This window comes from Channa argus, chromosome 13 (genome assembly GCF_033026475.1).
Source record: "Channa argus isolate prfri chromosome 13, Channa argus male v1.0, whole genome shotgun sequence".
In the NCBI taxonomy this organism is placed as follows: domain Eukaryota; kingdom Metazoa; phylum Chordata; class Actinopteri; order Anabantiformes; family Channidae; genus Channa; species Channa argus.
In genome coordinates, this window is record NC_090209.1 from 10,693,665 (window position 1) to 10,712,832 (window position 19,168).

At 40.9% G+C, this 19,168-nt stretch overlaps 1 protein-coding gene across 3 annotated transcripts in view; it reads left to right on the top strand.

The window, feature by feature from the left end:
• LOC137139987 (uncharacterized) overlaps positions 1-19,168 on the top strand; it is a 33,992-nt gene that overhangs the window by 10,552 nt on the left and 4,272 nt on the right. For 2 of the 3 annotated variants that reach the window (XM_067527975.1, XM_067527976.1), the window contains 7 exons: positions 11,314-11,496; positions 12,961-13,015; positions 13,180-13,270; positions 13,395-13,801; positions 14,168-14,332; positions 14,622-14,783; positions 16,859-16,993. In XM_067527975.1, coding sequence (XP_067384076.1) covers positions 11,390-11,496; positions 12,961-13,015; positions 13,180-13,270; positions 13,395-13,801; positions 14,168-14,332; positions 14,622-14,783; positions 16,859-16,993 — 1,122 coding nt within the window. In that variant the 5' untranslated portion in view covers positions 11,314-11,389. The remainder of the gene's footprint in view (positions 1-11,313; positions 11,497-12,960; positions 13,016-13,179; positions 13,271-13,394; positions 13,802-14,167; positions 14,333-14,621; positions 14,784-16,858; positions 16,994-19,168) is intronic. The other variant, XM_067527977.1, reaches the window with a different exon arrangement.

Here is a 19,168-nt window from a genome sequence, read left to right on the forward strand (position 1 = left end):
TCTATAGCCTGTATTTGTGTGTGTGTGTGTGTGTGCAGTGAGTTTATTCAGGACTTTGTAGGACTCCATATGGTGTCAGGGGTGATAAATGTGCTGTAGGGGTAGCACTCAGGAGCTGTTTGTAGGCTCATGGCTGCACACACTGAGTTGTAGCCTTTACAATCTGTGTAAAGCTCTGAACTGCCTATAACCATAAACCATAAACACATACAGTTTAATACACCCACCATGCTGCGAGTGTGAACTCATTTAAGTCACTAAATCATTCACATATGATGCTTCATCTCTTTGTTGTACTTTATTTTTGTGTTTATTTTGTTTTCTGCTGGTTTTGTGGATACAAAGAATGGGAAAAAAAAACTCACCCATCCATATATTAGCTAAACTTAGGAGTTGTTATTGGGTCAAAACAGGGTACACTATAGTGTACAAATGAGGTAAGCTCCCCTACCTCATGTCTGACACAGAAAGACAACCTTTCCAATTAGATCCATCCATTACTGAACCTGTTTGTACTGTTTGGAGTTGCTAAGGTGCATGGAATGAGACATGGAGAGACGGACAAGCATTCACACATTCACACCTACAGGAGTCAACCTGACAAAATGTGCATGTGGAATAATAAATAGAGGCTATCAGGAACAGAGTCACACAGGAGAAAGACGGCACAAGTTGCTTAAATTGCCCTCTTACATAGAAAGGTTGAAAGCCACAACAGCTGAGTTTCCCTTTTGCTGGCAATTCAAAAAGTCTTTTTTTGTAACCATTTAATTGGAACGTGCACAGTTGGCTTAGAGAGAAGATAAGGGAACTAATTCCTTCCGTCTTTTCCTTGTGCTCTTTGATCCTCACCTCCCGCTTCATATCGCTTTGATTGCCGTGTTTATGACAGCTCCTTTTCCTCTTCACCTCTTGCCTCCTTCCTCTCCTACTGTTTGGTGTGGCATGTCAGCAGTTCATCTTCTTTTGGAGGTCTACATGCACAAGCTTCAGATGCTCACATAGACATGCACACGTGGAACACGCTGAGAGACACACCCGTCCCCTCTTCCTTATAGAGGTAAAGTGAGTGCACCAGCATCCGCAATGAATAATTGAGTTATCTGGCTCCATGCAGAAATAGCAATCTCCCCACACAAGTGTGAAAACATCATTCGCGACCCAAGACTTGGGAACTGGTGTAGCCATGTGGTTCTGCGTGTGTGTGTAAGTGTTTCTGTGCACGTGTGTGTGCACGGCTGTGTGTTTCTGTTTGCATTCATGCTTGTATGGCTTTTGCGTTCGTGGAACATTTTAAAGGGATGTAATCCTGATGTCATTAGATGTCGCATTAAGCTTGTGACATTTAAAGCTGCAAATTGAGAAATTTGAAAAATCTTAACTGAAAAAATCGTAATATTTGTGAATTACAAATAAGGGCACATAAATAAATTGAAGTTGAAGTTGTCATCGTGATCTCTACGGCACTCATTAATGACTCGTAAGCACATGCGACTCTAAAATGCCTTTGAGTACATCTTGAGCAGGAGAAACATATTGGTTTTTGATCACAAAACACACACCCTGAAGCACCATCGCTCTCTTTATATATTTTGAGTTAGTGTATGAGGTTCAACCTAATGGAACCCAACACAATAGGCCTGCAACAAATGCCACTGTTGTCTGGCTTATACAGTAATGTATTTTTGACAACTGTGTTAATTAAATAGTTTCATAATTTCTGTGTGTGTGAGGTTGCTATATTTCATCACTGAAAGGTGTTTTTCATATATGTAAAAATTTGATTATACAGGGACGTGAGCACAGTCAACGTTTTTTTATTATCTTAATTTATTTGTACATTTTGTTAATGTGTAAGTTACAGCAAGCCTTGTCAAATATCCTGTAAGGATGTGATACATTTTAATATGAACTAAGTGGAAATAAATTGTTGCTGCCACGTAAAGAGTGAGACCCATTTTACAACTCTGTGTGATTGTGATGGCAGCACCTCTGGAGATGATTATAGTCATTTCAATTCTCCTAACTAGTATTACTGGTGGAGCTCGAGCATTCCATCTGTCTAGGACAGGATTGACCTGATGTAAATCAGCTATGGGGTCTCACATATACTCTCCATGCGAGTGACTCCCAGGAGTCCTCCAAATCTATTTGAATGGTGAGATGGCAACGCTGAGGGAGCAGAATCACAGCGAGCTGACAAATAAGGCCAAATCTGACAGGCGAATCCTTGGAGCAGCTCTATACTTTGACAGGTCCTTCTGCAGAGGAGCGCAAGCCAACACCCTTCACAGCAGCACTACTCATTAATGCTATTTCATAACACTACAGTAAGTAATGATCTAATAGTAGCAAGGCTGCATGAGTTAGTGAACCTAATGTCATATTTAACACGATACAGATTGTTTGCATTACAGGAAAGCGAGGTAAAGTTAATGAGTGTCCACAGCCAAAAGTAGCCTGTTGGTCTTCTGTATTGAGCAGTAGCATGGGCTTTGGGGTAAACAGAACTAGCTGCTAAATCGAAAAGCTCAGCGCTGCGTTACGGGGAGACAGCCGCAGATTAAACAGCAATCCTACTGATCCAGCCCACACATTTCCCATCTCCCCTCCCCCTTCCCCTCAGATACACACACATCACAGTGAAGAGGTGCTACTATAAGTGACCACTTTATCTTCTGCTTTTGGTTGTGATGTCAAAGGGATCTCCTTTGTCCATGTGACAGCTAGGTAACAAACCTGGAAATAGGGTGAGGATGAGACAGGAGGCGTGGGGTTAAATCAGGCGCAGTCTGTCCCATGAATGACAGCCGTGGATGTGGTTGACTCGGAGAGATGCTAAAATGATACTTGAGATGGTCAAAGACAATCTCTGATGGCAGAGTGTGCTTTGAACAAAATAATTCCCAGCATCATCATGCAGTTACAGAAATGTTTGCTTGTGTTTGACAGCATGTTTGCACTGGCATTTACGCTGCAGCGTGCGTGACTGAGATTTAGCAGCAGCCGTCGTTTTGGTTTCAGGCTAAATAAAGTGAGCTTCAGCCCCATGGTCTTTGCTCATTCTGTGTTTTCGACAGGGTTAAGAGTCTAGTGTGGAAATCGTCATTAATCTGCTCTGCGCAGACAAGTCAAGCAGAGCTGGGAATATCAAAACATGTAGGGTGAAGTCTCCCGGGATCATTTGAAATCCTGTTTGGATGTTTCACTACATTGCAGCTGAGGAAAGAGCTGTTCCTGCTCCTGCTTTTCTGCATCTGTCTCACTCATTCTTTTGTTCTGGTGTTTTCCTCTCTCTCTCTCTTCCCTGTCTTTTTCTATCTCTCTCTTTTTCTGATGTTCTTCCTGTGACTTCTTTCTCTCTAGTGTGTCTGTCTCTCTCTTGCTTCTCCTCTTTTTGGCGTTAGCTGGGGGATAGGGAGGGTTCCTCCAAATTGGCACACAGATGAATAATGCATCTAAAGCAAAAGCAGAGTGCTGGGGTTGGATATATCTGTCTGTCAGACTCTTTCTCTGTATTACAGTTATGTAGGGAGTTGGGCTTATACTTCAGAGGAAAAAGAACATGTTCTTTACCCAGTTTCCCATTTACTTTTCCTTCTGTCATTAACTCTTTTATTGGCAGTAAATGTGTGTGCATGCATGTTCACAAAGCACTCGGGGTATCATGTCTTGTATATTGGAAATTGGACAATGCTTCTAGGACAAGTTGTTTCTCCTTTGCTACAATGCACATACATAATGCACGTGTGGGTTCAGAATTTCTTTTTTCACGCTGTATGCGTGACTTGTGTATGTGTGTGCAAGTATTTTTTGCTATTCCCGAACTATGGTGGTAAAACGCAAAAGACACTCCTGAGCATAAGCTCACAGTAGCACCATCATTAAAGTAATGAGCAGGAAGTTAGCACCGAAGTCAACCATAAACAGTGAGAGCGAGAGAGGGAAAGAGAGAGGGGGATCTACAATCCCATAAGGATAAATCTTAAATCCTGAATGTTGCTTCTGACTCATTCTGGTTAATTAAGTCGAGTCAAGTCAGAGGAAAATGGGGTCTTGCTTTGCCTCTGAGTCTATAGGATCAGCACTATAACGTATTTGCAGCTTATGAAGTCTCTCACTGGAACTGTCCTCTGAACGCTCAGAAAGCAGAGATAGAACAATTTGTATCCAGTCTGTTTCTCCTGTTTTGATAACGTTGACCCGTGCTGCCGCTTTAAACATTGGTTTTTAAATTTACCTACCCACCCAGAGTAAATGCTTCCAATCTGCGTTGAGTTTAATGCATCACATTTTTTCATTCAGCTCCCATTTGTGGTAGATGCCATTTCCACATCATGCACTCAGCGCTAAAACACACACATCCACCCTCAAACAAAGAAATCTGTTGAGCGACCGTTGGGATTTTCTTTCTTGTTTTATGGTGGAAATATTTCACTATGTGACACAGGATGAGGCAAACCGGTGAAATGTCAAACTCCTGTGTTGCTCTAAAAATCAAGCAATACACGGGTTGCCATTTGAGGACATCATAGGCACATGATTGGGTGTGGAGCAGATAAAACAAACAATTCTTTATACCCAGCAGCAACTGGAGAGGAGCTGCCAACTGTCCTCTGCTGAGAAAAGAAGAGAGTGGATTTTACAAATGTGTATATATTTAAGAGTTTTAGCCAAGCCCCCTCAAGATTTTTTTTCTACCCATGGATTTGACTGAGGATGATGCAGAAAACCAACACACATATTAGATCAGCATAAATAGCACAGTCACACTAAGTGTAGTCCCATACAATATACAGTACATTAATTATTTAGAATGACATATTTCACTTATCTAGATAATGGAAAGAGAAAAAAGACACAAGCTTTTAATTAAAAAATATGGTTTTGGTAAAAAAAAAAGGCAGGTTTGTAAGGGAGGATACCAAAGAAACTTGTCAAACAAGGTTTAATTTAGTTTGATTTTGATTTGAGTTTTGATTTTTTTTCCTAACAAAATCTGGGGAAAATGTAATAATTATCATAATCTTTGAAAAGTCTGCTTGTAACAATAAAAAAATTATGCCTAATGTCCCTCACTTAAAAACTCTGACTCATGAAGGGGATGCTGCCAGAAGCTTTGGGCTTTTGAGATTCCAGATGATATTGGTTCTAGCTTATGAGACTGTCCACAACAAATAGCTCAGCCGGTTATGTTCACCTGATCTGTTGTGTGACCGCTTCTAACAGGTCACTTTGGGATAGGTACTAAATTGCACCTTGAATTTCTAAGTGCCAGTATAAGGTCTTAGTGTTCACAGGGTGTGTGTGAAGATTACAGATGGCAAAAAATGTCAGAGGGTTAGGCTGTAACCTCCCCTCCCACCGATGTATCTCACTGTCTCTCTGCCTCTCTCCCTCCTTTATTCCTTCACTATCTCCCCATCACTCCATGTTGTTATGCACAGTGCAGTGGTGTCCCGCGGGGCCAGAGATTGCCATGGACATGATGTGATTTCTCATCTCCTCTCAGCTGTAATGTGCTGTTAGTCCGGGCCTCTGATGAACTTGTCTCCCAGTGTTTGGATGACATGCTGTCCTCCACACTGCCACCCTGTATTTCTGTAATTACAATTTATTTCTGTCCAGCACAGATTATGATGTGTGCATGGATGAGCTATCTTCTAATAGCATGATAGATTGATTTGGAAGTGGAGTGTATAGACGACAGGATACTTTACAGGTTGGTATCAGTTGCAGTTTAGTGCTGAAGAGAGGATGTAATTAAAAATATTTCATAATGTCCTGTGATGATTGTTACCCTTTGAAGTTGTCGTCATTGTAAAAAGTTGGTGAGTGCCATGAGTTTATTTCAGTTTGTTCATTTATTGAGCAGGTGCAATTCTGCAGTAGTTACTTCCTCATACACAGCCATGTGCAGCAAAACCCACATCTCCTGGATTTACTCCACTGTTGTCCTTGATAATAATCACCATTAGGATTTGTCCTAATGTGATGACAGACAGTGAAAGCTGTGCTCAGGAACATGACAGGGGCATATCGGCCTTGTGAATCTCTGGCTACAATTAGGAAAATTGCATGGGTGCTGGCTTTGTTAATCCAATGTAACTCGAAAAGAAGCTGGGGAGTTTTATGTGGTAAATACAGTCCCAGCTTTGGCTGGAAGATACAAGGGACACAAACCAGCTGAAGAGTGAAGCTGAAATGGAATTCCGATACAGAAAAAAATGAAAGAAATTAGTTGTTCTCACATGAAGATGAGCACCAGGCAATGTCTACATGCTACCTGTTGAAAGTACAAATACTCAGTAACAAAGGACAGGAAGTGTAATTTGGCAATGGAGTTAAAATTAGCTACAAACAATTTAAGACAGTTTCTCAAGTGGACAGATACAAGATAGTTTTGTTTAGAGTCGCAAGACAAACCTTTTTTTGGGCAAACCATGGATGATAACAGTAATATAAACACATGCTTATTTAATTCAGTTGGGTTGGTAGGAACACAACATAGCATAAGCATGAACCTTTGCACATGTTTCAGTCTGGACATGGACATCAGATGCATTTCTTTACAGAATCACCTAAGAAAAGATGAAGTTAAACTCATTTAACATCTCAGGCTACACTCCGTCTCCTCAAAGCATACACTGTTTATGCTTTGTACAGCATTTGTCTCTGTCTCTTCTGCTCTTTCAGTAAAAAATACCCAACACAGGAAGCTGAACCAACACCTCTTGACTAGTGAAAACATTAACAATTTATGACAGCATGTGATGTAATCTAAAATGTAACTGTAAATCTAAATGTCATCCCTGAAACGTAAGTGAAATCAGGTTACGCTTATTTTTAAACCTCCAAACATGTCCCACTTTTACGTAGTGCTGTGTGCAATAAACCCCAGTAAGATATTTTTACAGTCAAAAGCATGGTTAATGAAATGGCCTGGTAATTAATTACTTGTTTACATTTTTAATTAGGCAGGTGTCAAACTAAAAGACTGCAATATGCATTTTTTGAATCCCAGAAATAGCCACAAAAATATAAATGAATTGGCTCTGTTTAAGAGCTGCAAATAAAGGCTCTACACCTCAACAGCAACAGATTTTAGGTCACATGAAAAATTATCTGATCTTTGAAATGACTCTATTTTAATCACAACTAGGTGTAGAAACTATAATTAGCTTTTTGTGGCGCAGATATTGCAAAATTAAGAGGCTGCAAAGTCTGTTAGACCCCCCGTTGAACAGTACATGTGAGTGTTAAACGGTCATTTGGTTTGACATTTCATTGCGAAATGGTTGGTTGTGCAATCCACAGACTGTTGTTTGATTTTCAGAGCAATAATCTAATGTTTTATTCCGGTGTGTGTGTGCGTGTTTTGCTCTTTGCTGTGTGCATGTGTGTGATCTCAAAGACACACAGAGGAAACCTTCCACCCTGTGGTTGCTCTGCACCGCTGCATCCTGCTTGCAGCTTTGCCGGTTCTGTTGCCTGCATCCGCCCCTTAACGCAGCTTCGCGGCGCTCAATTTGACCTCGTTATCACCATTGTTACTGTCAGTATTAGCAGCTGCACCTTCATCATCATCCCCAAAATCACTGATATCTTTATTATAATCATCCCCAGCAGTAGGCGACAATAAGGCCATCATTGCTATCGTCATCATTCTCACTATGCTGTTATTATCCTTGTCATTTTACTCATAAAGGTCTGAAATGAAGACAGATGCTGGAATAAACACTCTTGCACCCTGACAGTGCGCTATTGTTGAGGGTGCTGCAGGGGCGTTATTGGTCGTGCAAAACATCGAGCCTCTCGTCCTCCAGAGTCTCATTCAGCACTTGTGAGCTTCACATACTAAGTATGCTGATACACACGTGTTCCTGTCTTGTATTGTGCACGTTGGCGGTTCAGAAATGCACCCTTTGTATGCGTTTCTTGCCTGAATATTTCAGAAGGGGGCTGACAAAATGCAGGCAGAAACAGACCGCTGATGACCTCCTTCTTTTTGCCTCCTCCTCCTCCTTTTTTCCCCCTCTCTCTCTGTGCCCCCCTCCCTACTTGCACTCTTTGCACATCCTCCCAGGCTTTCCCTCTATTTCTCTCACCGTCTTCATCCTCCTAGTCTCATCGCTCTCTCTTCTCTCTTCCTTCCTTCGCCCTTTATCGCACCCTGCTCTCAAATGTTTCTGTCTTTCTGCATTTTTATTATTTTTTATCTACACCCACCTGTCTACACTTTCATCCCATTTACTCCTCATTTACCCCAGTGTCTCATCACCTTTGTCTTACCCTTCCCTTCCCTCTTGTTTTTCCTCTCTCCATGGTGTTGTACTCAGCCTGCCTGCCTGTCTGTCTATTCCATAAAGGGCTGTCTGAGGCCTCTGCTCTTCTAATTCATTTGCTGTGCATTGCCTCACATATCTGCAGGGTCAGGCAGACGGGGAGACAGAGAAAGAAAGAGAGACTAGGAAACGAGAAGGAGAGGAAATCTGGAGTAGCAATGAGGGAGAGGGACCTAGAAAAGAGGACATTGGAAAAAGAAATAGTTTTATCTCCAAGAAACAGAAAGCCAGAGCAAGATCCTGTGGTGGTATATTCTAGAATCTCTCTCGCTTTCTCACACAATATACACAGTAGCTTGCATGACCTCCTTCTGCTGACTGCTTGCTTTGTCATTTGGATCCCTGATGTTCAGCTTTTTCTCTAATCTAATACTTTAACCACATTGCCGCCATTTTCTCTGTTAGGAAAGGAATGCACCACATGATGTATGCATGTGTGTGTTGTGCCCTTGGAAAATGTGCACAGCAGGTCATCCAAATTCCAAATGTGTGCTGTAAATGAACATAGTATCTGTACAAGTGACAAGTGAGTATAGCCTCTGAAATGTCCATAGTTACATACATTCTTACTTTGTGGAAATGTACTGTATGTATGACTAAATTAGAAGTGACTGACTGGTTCTTGAACAGAGGTTGTTTGCTAAATATCTACATTTAGCATCTGCCAGGTTTAACTGTTGCAGCTCACTGAAGCAGCACACAAAGCTAATGTTTGTTTCCTAATATATGGCTGTAGATGGATGTGAGATGTAATAGATTATGGTCAAATATTTGGTCAAAAAGCAGTTTTAAAGCCTATCTGACCAGATCGTGTCCGTTAACATAATCAAATGTTTTCCTCCATTTTAAACTGCATTGTTATTTTTTTTCTCAATTGCTAAGACAAATTCTTTGAAATGATGCTCCATTTCCCCAAACTGTGAACACGAATGCAAAACTGCACAACCATTTTCATAAACTTCCACCTCAAAACCAAACTTTCTGCTCAAAACCATGTAATGTTACATCAAAACCAAACTTTACCTTCAGACTTCACACTAAAGTTATCAAATACACTGGTGAGATCAATTGATAACTCTACGGCAAAACCCTGTTACTGTAATGAGTAATGGGTTTCGTCCAGAACAAGCTCTTTACTTGATGATCACAATATTAAGATGCATGTAATTTATACGTTTTCATACTTTTTTATGTGCTCAATATACTGTGGTAAATGTAAGTAAAACCTATAACTAATGCACTGTGAAACATGCAACTGATAAAGAACATAGAATGCAGGAAAATAATTTCCATGTACTGTTGGCAGATGCTTTTATTCAGAACTAAATACAATTGTTTCGACCCGGGGATTCAGAATCATGCGAAAACAGGGGAAAAGTGTTTAAAAACTTTTGGTAGATGACCTTATGGCTTAGGATGCTTAGTTAACAGTCCGGTTAGTCGCATGTAAGCGAAGTGTGAAGAAAACTGTAATTCTGACACTCAGTTTTCTCAGTGTATCCATACAGTATATATAAGTAGTACCAGCTACCAGCTTTTTTGTAGTTATGTTAAAGCTTATGATGTTACAGTAACTTTCTGTTTCCAGCAGTTGATTAACTTGTTTATATATATTAAAAGAGCAGTACACATTATACATAGGCCGACTATAAAGAAACATACCAACATATTGTTTATAAAATCTGGATTCGTAATAATAATGAGATCTGTTTAAGACATTGTTAGCTATGCATAGGGCAAGAAATAAATTATTGCCAGAGACTTTAAAGAAACTTAAAGAAGTTTTATTTTAAGCAACAACTGACATGGATGACTTTAAAATGTTTTTGGAGATTGTAAGCAATTGTATATTGACTGGAACTGACAGACCATTTGTCTTTTTTCTGTATTTATGTTTTAAATACGTGGCACATAAAAAAAAAAAAGAAAGAAATAGAGGTATATACAGAATGACAGCATAAATAGCAAACTAAAAACTTTGGGATGAATTCTTTTACAACCTGTAACAAGTAGTTACAGTAGTTAGTCTGGCTTACTTTCTTTCTGAGAATAAAATGTAGCTCCTAAGAAGAAAATGTAAGATCATAAATGTACTTGCACTGTGTTAATTAATGTACAATAAAAAAATATATACAAACCACAGCTGTGTTGGTTTGCACATTTTTACCAGACATGAGGTAAATTACTTCTTCTTACTGTATTGGCACATAAGTCATTTTTGCACATAAATCCTCATTCCACAAAATATGCAGACAGTTAACTGCAACTGTTATGTCCAGTGTTGCAAATCATACATTTTCAAATCCAGTATTTAATCAACCACCTGTGTGTGTGTGTGGGTGAAGTGGTGAGTGGGTGGTTGTGGGGTTTGTTTACCCTGGTGTGACAAGGAGGTTGAAGTATTAGAGACAGATGAAATGGTTACCCTGTTTGTAGTGGTGCAATTACTTAAACGTACACCACGGGTTAAAAAGCTAAAAATCTGTGTTTGAGTTACTGATGACTGAAGAAAAAGAAAGTTGTCTGGCAGAAAGCCGAAGCATAGCAGCAGTGGATCCAGTCCTTCCATCAGTAAGACACTATTCCAGGGAGCTCACTTGGTTTTACCTGTAAAACTAGCACAAAGGAATATTTCTCTGGCTAGTCAGATTAATATTATGGTATCATCTGATCTTTTTTAAACAACAAAAAGAGTGTGATGAAACCTTTTTTGCGTGCTCAAACTGGTTGCCTCGTAAGGTGTTCTATTTTCTGTGCATTATTATTCTAGCGAGTCAAAAATAGAAACTGATATGTCTGAAAGAGACAGTGACAAAAAGCCAGAGGCAAACCAAGCACACACACACATAAACACACACCATTTCTCACCTCACTCTCTGCAGCATTTCTTCAGGTTGTTCTTATCTCTAATGTCACTCATATGTTGTATCTTTTCCTTTTCTTTCTTCTTTCTCCCGTTTCACTGCAGGTTTTCCTCAGCAGACGGTCTGCGTGGCAGATTTTCAGCTCTAGTCGGAGTGAGTGAGGGAGAGGGAGTGGGTGTCATGGCTGAACCCCGCTACCAAAACCTCCTGCTCCTGGGAGCCATTGCAGCAGCATCTGCCTTTGTGGTCACCATCCTTATTGTCCTTGTCTGCGTTGGCTGCCAAAGGTAAGAAGATGGTCATGTGATTTGAAATGTGAACACATTTAGGGGCAGACTGAAAAAAAACAAAAGAGCCAAAGTTTTATCATTTCTGCTGCCAGTTGTCCATGCCCTCCCAGATTACTCCCATAATTCTCTGCTACTTTTGTGTCTCTCTCCCTGCTTTCTCTTCCCTTTCCATCATCCTTGTCTCTTTCATCCACTGCTGTGAGCGGAGTGGCAGTAATGAATGTTAATGGCTGCAAGTGTCAGATCAGATGAAATTATATTTACAGGACACTGAGGAGACAGGCCAGAGTCAGTGCAGCATCATGTCACCCCTTATGAGCACACTCCTCAGCAGGCAAAAGCAATAGAACACCCCGTGGTGTAAAGAGGATCAGAGTCTGAGCCAGGCAAGACCAAGGGGAAAGCCTTTTTTTTTAGAACCCTCAGGGACCAATCAGAAGCTGCACTGTGGCTTTGTTGCCATGGGATACATAGATAAAGATGTAGAGAAATGTCAAGCCAGCTCATGTCATGGAAATAAAAAGACACTAAGATATGGAAATTGAGATATACGCTCCTCACTGGATGTCAGTTGTTCAACACATTTACTTTGTCATGTGCAAATACCATAGATCAGATTCCAGATCCTAGAATGACCTCCTACCGCTCCTGTTCTCCCAAATGCTTTAAAACGTACCCTTCACACGGGTCATTTAGGATTCTAAGGATTTTAAAAGACAGTTCTCAGTCTACAAGTTGCCCTTCTCCATTATGTCATTATGTTTAGATGTCTTAACCCCCTCATGTGCCATGCGATTATGAACATCTCCAAGGGGAGCTCTCTTCACCTTCTCGTGTTCCCCTTGGGGTATGATGGCCATATGTTTGTACAAATAGGATGGCGTTTCAGCTCACTGGAGGAGACAATAGCTAGCTTCAGTAACATGGATTGGAACCATATTTCGACCCCCTTTTTATAAATAGATGAGACAGTATTTGTATAATTCTTAATTTTTACACATTGTGTGGTCGTGAGGGTAGAAGAGTTCTCATACTTGCACCTGTACCCAGGAGCTTTTGTCTTCTTGCTTTAGCTCATCACTCTCTCACCATATCAACAGTTTCCTATAGCTACTGCAACCTCCGGGGATCACAGTGATGCTTAACACTACTCTAGATGCATTTGCTACGTAAATTTAAGAGTATTTTGTAAAGAAAAATGGTAAAGGCAATTAGAATAATGCATATTACGAAACAATAATTGTAAGTTAGATGAGTTTCTCAGTGAAGGACATAGTCAGCTATGGCAAAGACCTGAGTCATTCTCCAGTCACTGTTTGACTTGGTTTTTGTCATCAACCAAGGACTTTTATGCCCTAGCCAGAACTGGATGCTGATGGTATCTATCTGCTCTGAGTGTGTTTATGTTCTTTCTCTGTCCACCGGCTCCTGTTGACCTCCCTCACTTTGATGTTGTGTCAGGAAAAGCAAGAGCAAGCATCCCCCAGCTGGAGAGAAAGGGACATCAGTAAATATGGTGAGACATGCTTTCATTTTACTCTCCCTCCCTCCTCATCCAGAACTCCTTCCGCTCTTATCTCCGTAAGCTTTCTCTGTCAGTGACTGCTGTCGCATACAAATGCACATGTATGTGTTTGCGTCTTTTATTTCTGTATTAACATGTCCATATGTGTGTGACAGCAGGGTACGCTTCGGCATCCCAAACTGAACTCCATGAGCAAATCTGACACCCGGCTGCATGAGATCAACCGCTTTCCATGTAATGGAAACTGTAAGTGATGGCTGAGAGTTTGTATATGACCATATGTGATGTATAATCCTGAGCATTTACATTTCAGTCTTGTCTCCTCCATTACTTTGTTTCTCACCCTCCTCCTCTTCCTGTGTGTGTGCAGCTGTTAGTAAGAGCCGTCCAGCCAGCATGGACCTCCTGCTCCTCCACAGTCGGCGCTCTCAGACAGACCTGAGGCCGTCCCATGGGCGCCAGCTTCCCCAGATCCCCACCAGCCCCCAAGGATCTTCCCAGGGGGTAGGAGGGGAAACAGGAGGAGAAGGGGGAGGAGGAGGGGGAGAGACTAGAGATCACACCTACACTGAGGTTGGCTTGCGCAACAACCCTACTCCTGTCCACTGCCTGGACGATGGCTTGTATGAAAGTGTAGGAGTCCGGGAAAGTGACACAAGCGCCAAGATACCCTCTACTCTGCCACCCACATCAGCCAATACTCCAGCTACAGTCAGAGTTGCCCAAAGCCCTCCAGCTCATCCCAATGGGACCCGTAATGGAAACGGGCACGGGAATGTATGTATATAACAGTACATGCTAGCATGCTATTCATGTTGTGTGCCGACAAAAAAGAGTAAAAAGTAATTGCAGCAGCTTGTTTGACCTGCAGAGGCAGATATGATGCTATATTGGTGTAAAGTAATCATTACAGCAATTTTAGTGTAACTTGCAGGAGGTGTTTCCTGTATGCAAGAGGTTGTGTACATAGGTTTAAAGTGCAGGAGCTGCAGTTCTGCAGTAGGATGACATTGCTTTAATTGTGAAGTGAGTGAGTAGTGTTAAATATTCTGTATTTCCCTGTTCCTGTATTTGTGATTATAATTTGTTTGTAACTGACAACTTTAAGAATACAAAACTATTTGTGTGTGTTTTTACTCATAGGGCGGCAAAGGGAATGGTAGAGGGAATGGCACCTTTAACAGTCCAATTGCAGGAAGAGGTAATGGGGCGACTGGGGTTAATAGGTCCCCTCTGTCTTCTGTTAACTCCCTGGCAATCCAAGATACAACTGCAGCTGAGTATGCATCTATACGAAAGTTCAGAAAGGTAAGTATAAACCTACATCGTTATCATACTTATTAAAGAGATAACCCAAAATTAAAGAGGTAATGCAAGGGATATGATATGACAAGGAAATTAAAAAAAGCCTGTTCTCATTAGCCTTTAGGCTTAGCTCAGTGTTAGGATTTTGTATATATGTGATACTCCTTAGATGAAATTGTTTAAGTTAACCAAAATCCGTCAAAATGCAAACTTCAAACTTCATTGTGTTGACTTCTTTGGAAGTCTGGAAGGCTTGTATATAATGTTTTTATTGGTGACTCAACACATCAAGGTTGACAAGACAAACAGGAAAGAAAATAACGGGGTCGACAGCCAGTCAGACAGCCAATCGAGCGTGAGTGATTCACCCTCTGCTGCTCCTCCATCAGTACATCGGAGTCAGGAGTTTCCACGCAAGCAACTGGAGCCATTTCATCTGCACTCCTTCCCAAAGGTAAAGGAATCATTATATCAATATGGTCCCTGAAAACCATGTGCATTGCACAATTTTATACAACCATCCACCGTTTGAAACTGTATACTTGTCTGATTACCACCAGAGGGCAGTGTCCTCAAACAAACTGCTCTTTGTTTTTATATTTGAGGATTTATATTATTTTATCTGGTTTATGTCTTTTTTTATTATCAGATTTTACCATAGAATTATACTTCATTAATATCATCATAACCATAAATTGTAATGAATAAGTGTGAGCATATTCTCCATCAGCACACATGTTTAAAATAATATCAACAATATCAATATCATTCACAACCTCACCATCACACCAACCTTAATAACGTGTTTTAATGTCTTTGGCCTTTTATGTGAATGTTTGAATCACTTTATACAGTTGCATGACCCAGCTGGGAAGTGTTTAGAAACAGTAAAGGTCATGGTTTAGGGCAGTTCTGAGAGGGAAGCAGAGGGACAATGATCGGATGGTGAGCAGTCTTTCCTCTGGGTTTGCTGGCACACATATCTATTTTTCATGTCTGTTAGTATGGTTATGTGTTTGGCAGAGCATGAAAAGGGTGACTTTTTCTTTTGTGTAGTGAATTAGAGAGATTGATTCGTGTGTTTAAAGAATTGTTTCTGGGCTATGGATTCCAGCCCTGTCGTTGACCTGCACTTTTAATCTGCGCATGCTAAATCTTTGACTGTGTGTGTGTGTGTGTATGTGTGTGTTTCTTTAACCCCTTTGCACTGTGTTGTGCAGCACAGTATTACACAGGCCAAAGTGAGGATGGATTATGTAAGGGCTTGGCAGACTGCCAAGCTGCCTGTGTGTGGTGTGTGCTTGTGTGCATGCCTGTGTGAGTGTGTGGGTGAGTGTGTGTTCCTATTGAATCTATCTGCAAGTCTATCTAGAAAGGGCTAACAGGTAGCCAACAGCCACTGTGGGGATAAATAATGTTCACATATTGAAGCCATTTACTCTGCCCCAGCCTCTATTACTCACTCTCACTGCACAGGAGGAACATTTAAAAGTTTAATCTTCCTGGGTCACATGTGCACACACCACTACACACTTTCTAATTGGTTCCTAATTGGCTTTGATCACCAGTGATAAAAATTAAACTAGAGCACCAACTTTTTTTATTAGCAAGCTAACATTTTGTATAAACAGATAGAAAATTCAAATACAGACAAAAGATTTTTGTTTCTGCAGAAGTGTGTCTGCCTGTCTGTCAGCAGGATATCTTTGAGTGGTTTTGCATAGAAATGTTGTGGTAAAATTGATAACAGAGCAATGAAAAATTAAGTGGGCACTCCTTGGCACTTAAATAAGTCATTGCCTATTTGTTGTCATTGTTAAATTTTGAAGAAAAACTCTTAATAGCATAAGAAACATAAAAGTGTAGAAAATGTACCTTAATCAGTAGTTGTATTTGATTCCATTTAGGAACTGGTCTCAGAGCAGTTGGCAGCTGAAGACACCATATTCTAAACCTAGTATCTTTTTAACACTGCCTCTTGCAGATTTGTTTGTTAATAACTAAACATGAAAGGGAAGAAATCTGACTACTTAACAAAAGGGAATATTGTGGAAATAGAAACCTATTAAAGAAAATGCTTTAGACTCTTTTACAACCGTAATCTATTGATTGTAACAGTACCAACCAAAATTGTATGGTTCATATTCTTGCACAGTGTAACTGTGTCACCATTCTCTCAGCCATGACCTCTGATTCGTCAAAACAAATACTCTCTCTCTCTCTCTCTCTCTCTCTCTCGCGCTCTCTAACTCTCGCATACAAACATGCACTGCTCTGTGCAACAAGTCACTGTTTACCTAAGCTAAGAGCAAACATGGCAAATGAAAGCTTTTGCAATTCACAGGGCCTAGACACAGACAGCAAAAGAAGAAACCAAAAAGCTCACTAAGTATGGCACGACACATATACATGATAAATGCGGTAACATGTTTTATAACGTGATTCTTTTTGTGTGATTGACTTGTATTGATACTTCCAGATCATAATTGCAATACTTGCCTGAGCTCCTCAATTTATTTTGTGTACCAGGAGCCCGTGTTCATAGGCAATGGAGAGCAATACATCTGGAAGCCTCCAGAAGACGACGACATCATCACTTTGCACCCCCCTCCACACCGCGGAGAGAACGAACAGGGGCATCCATCTCCCCCAACTGCAAAGGAGGTAGTTTACATTTATACACCTATGTTTATCTCTAGTCATATTTGCCGGTAAGGGCCACTTCACGAGGGACCAGAAGGACTACAACAGCAGTCCCAAATCCTTGCCTGAACCCTCACCCTTATATCCCAGCCCCCCACTCATTTATCGGTCTCTAACACACAATTTAACAGACGGATTGGACATCAGTACCATCTGATCCCGAATAATTAATCGCCACTTAGCATTCCCAGAGATGTTTGTTAAAGGTCAGCTGCTTTGCATCATCAGCGCACGCAGACAAAATGTGATCTGCCCTGACTGGGATGCAGGCTAAAACAGTGACCTAAATACACGCTGTAAATATGGTGGAGCATGTCTGGTGGTGAGAGGGGGAAGTTTGCACTGGGTGATCATGTCACATATCCAGCCACATGTGCTTTCACATGCAGAATCTCCACCCCCACCTCTACACTCCCAATCCCCCTGTCTTTGCTGACCACTGGACAAAGTACAACATACTGAAAGAGTTAGTGGGGCCAGCCTGGGGGTTTGGAAGAGTAAATCTGTGTAGATGAAGGGGTGTTCCTACAAAGACCACTGTCTATTATTAGCCTGTCTAAACCTCCCTTTTCATTATCTTCATTATTATCATTGTCTAATTAATTAAGTGAAAGTCACTCATCTCACATAAAAGATAAATGATTTTATAGTTGCGTAGTTTTAGCTATTCTGTGAAGCATGTAAAAGTTAAGTAATGCATCAAGTTTTAAACTTCTGTTAACTTTTTTGTCCAAGACAGAAGCCACCGAATTGGGATGGATATTAAAGGGTTAAGTCTCTGCTGTTTGGCTCATAAATAAAACTCCTCCTCTGCAAATCAGGCTGGTACACAGAGCAGCTGGACTTGACTGTATTCTTCAATCTCTCAGTTTATTTTTCTTTCTTTGAAACGTTCTGTTTTGCTTTTTCTTCTCTTCCAACCCTTTTTCTCCTTTAGTTACTGTGTTTTTCCGTTGCAGAGTTTGATGCTGCCCTGACATGCCTATATAGTTAGTATTTTCTGGAGTTTGTCAAAAGGTGTTAAATTTCCACTCCCACCTAAATCTCCTCCCCTACCCTGGCTCTCTCCTTCTGCTCCCCTCCCTTCCTGGCTAATAGGAGGCGCTGCCTTCTCCAGCCAATCACATTGCACAGATCATGTCTTACCAGATGAATATTAACTGTTAGCACACAAGTTTATGGTTCCAATGTTGATCACAAAAAGATGTATAAGTTATACCCTTTTTGGTGCCATGGATCATCAGTGTATGCAATGTAGGCTTAATTGTGAGCAGAGAATGAAAACAGTATAAGAGACATAACTGAAAGCAACACAGAGAGAGCGGAGGAGAAAAGAAAACATACAATGCACAGGCTTCCTCAACAGCTGCAGCCCAGTTTTGAAATCCCCATCATCTTGTGACTTCCTTCCTCTGCTGCACAGAGCTGCAAATTCTGTGTGCACAACTGCACACACTTGCACTTACACACACTGCACATTGTGTGCACACACTTGTAGCATACGCTAGGGTCTTTGTTTATCCAAGGTCACACAAGAGATTTGTGGGTCCGGGTACGTATGTGGTTTGCCAAAAACTGAAAGATAAAGAGACGTTCACAGTTAAAGGAACAGTGGTTTGCACTTCTGTCATATTTGCTCGGCTCAACTGATGTTATATCTTTTCTTGTGTAAAGTAAACAACAGAAATGCACCAAGAAAGAAGTTTAGCCATTTGTCTCTGTGGTCTCAGGTTTTAGTTTTTGGAAGCAGAAAAAACAAGGTTAATCTGTGTATGTGTGTGTGAAAGAGAGAGAGTTTGCATAGCCAGTGTTTCACAGGGCCACTAGAGCAGAGCTGCTGCTATGGGTGTGAACATGAAAGGTAAACATGACTGTGTCCCACAATTCTCTGCTCTTGTGCCCATCTTGTGGAGTTTTGACATAGAAATGCCAGGGGTCACAGCAGTGGTTTATCCAAATTCCCCACATGCTTTTGAGTTGGGAGTTGTAGATGTGAAATCTAACTGTACATGCTTCACTGTAAACACACGCCTACAGTAAACACATGTGCACATGCTGTCTATGTATTTGCAGACACATGCATGCACCTGCAATTAACACAGTAACAAAAACATGCAGGTTGCAGTGCAGGTTCAT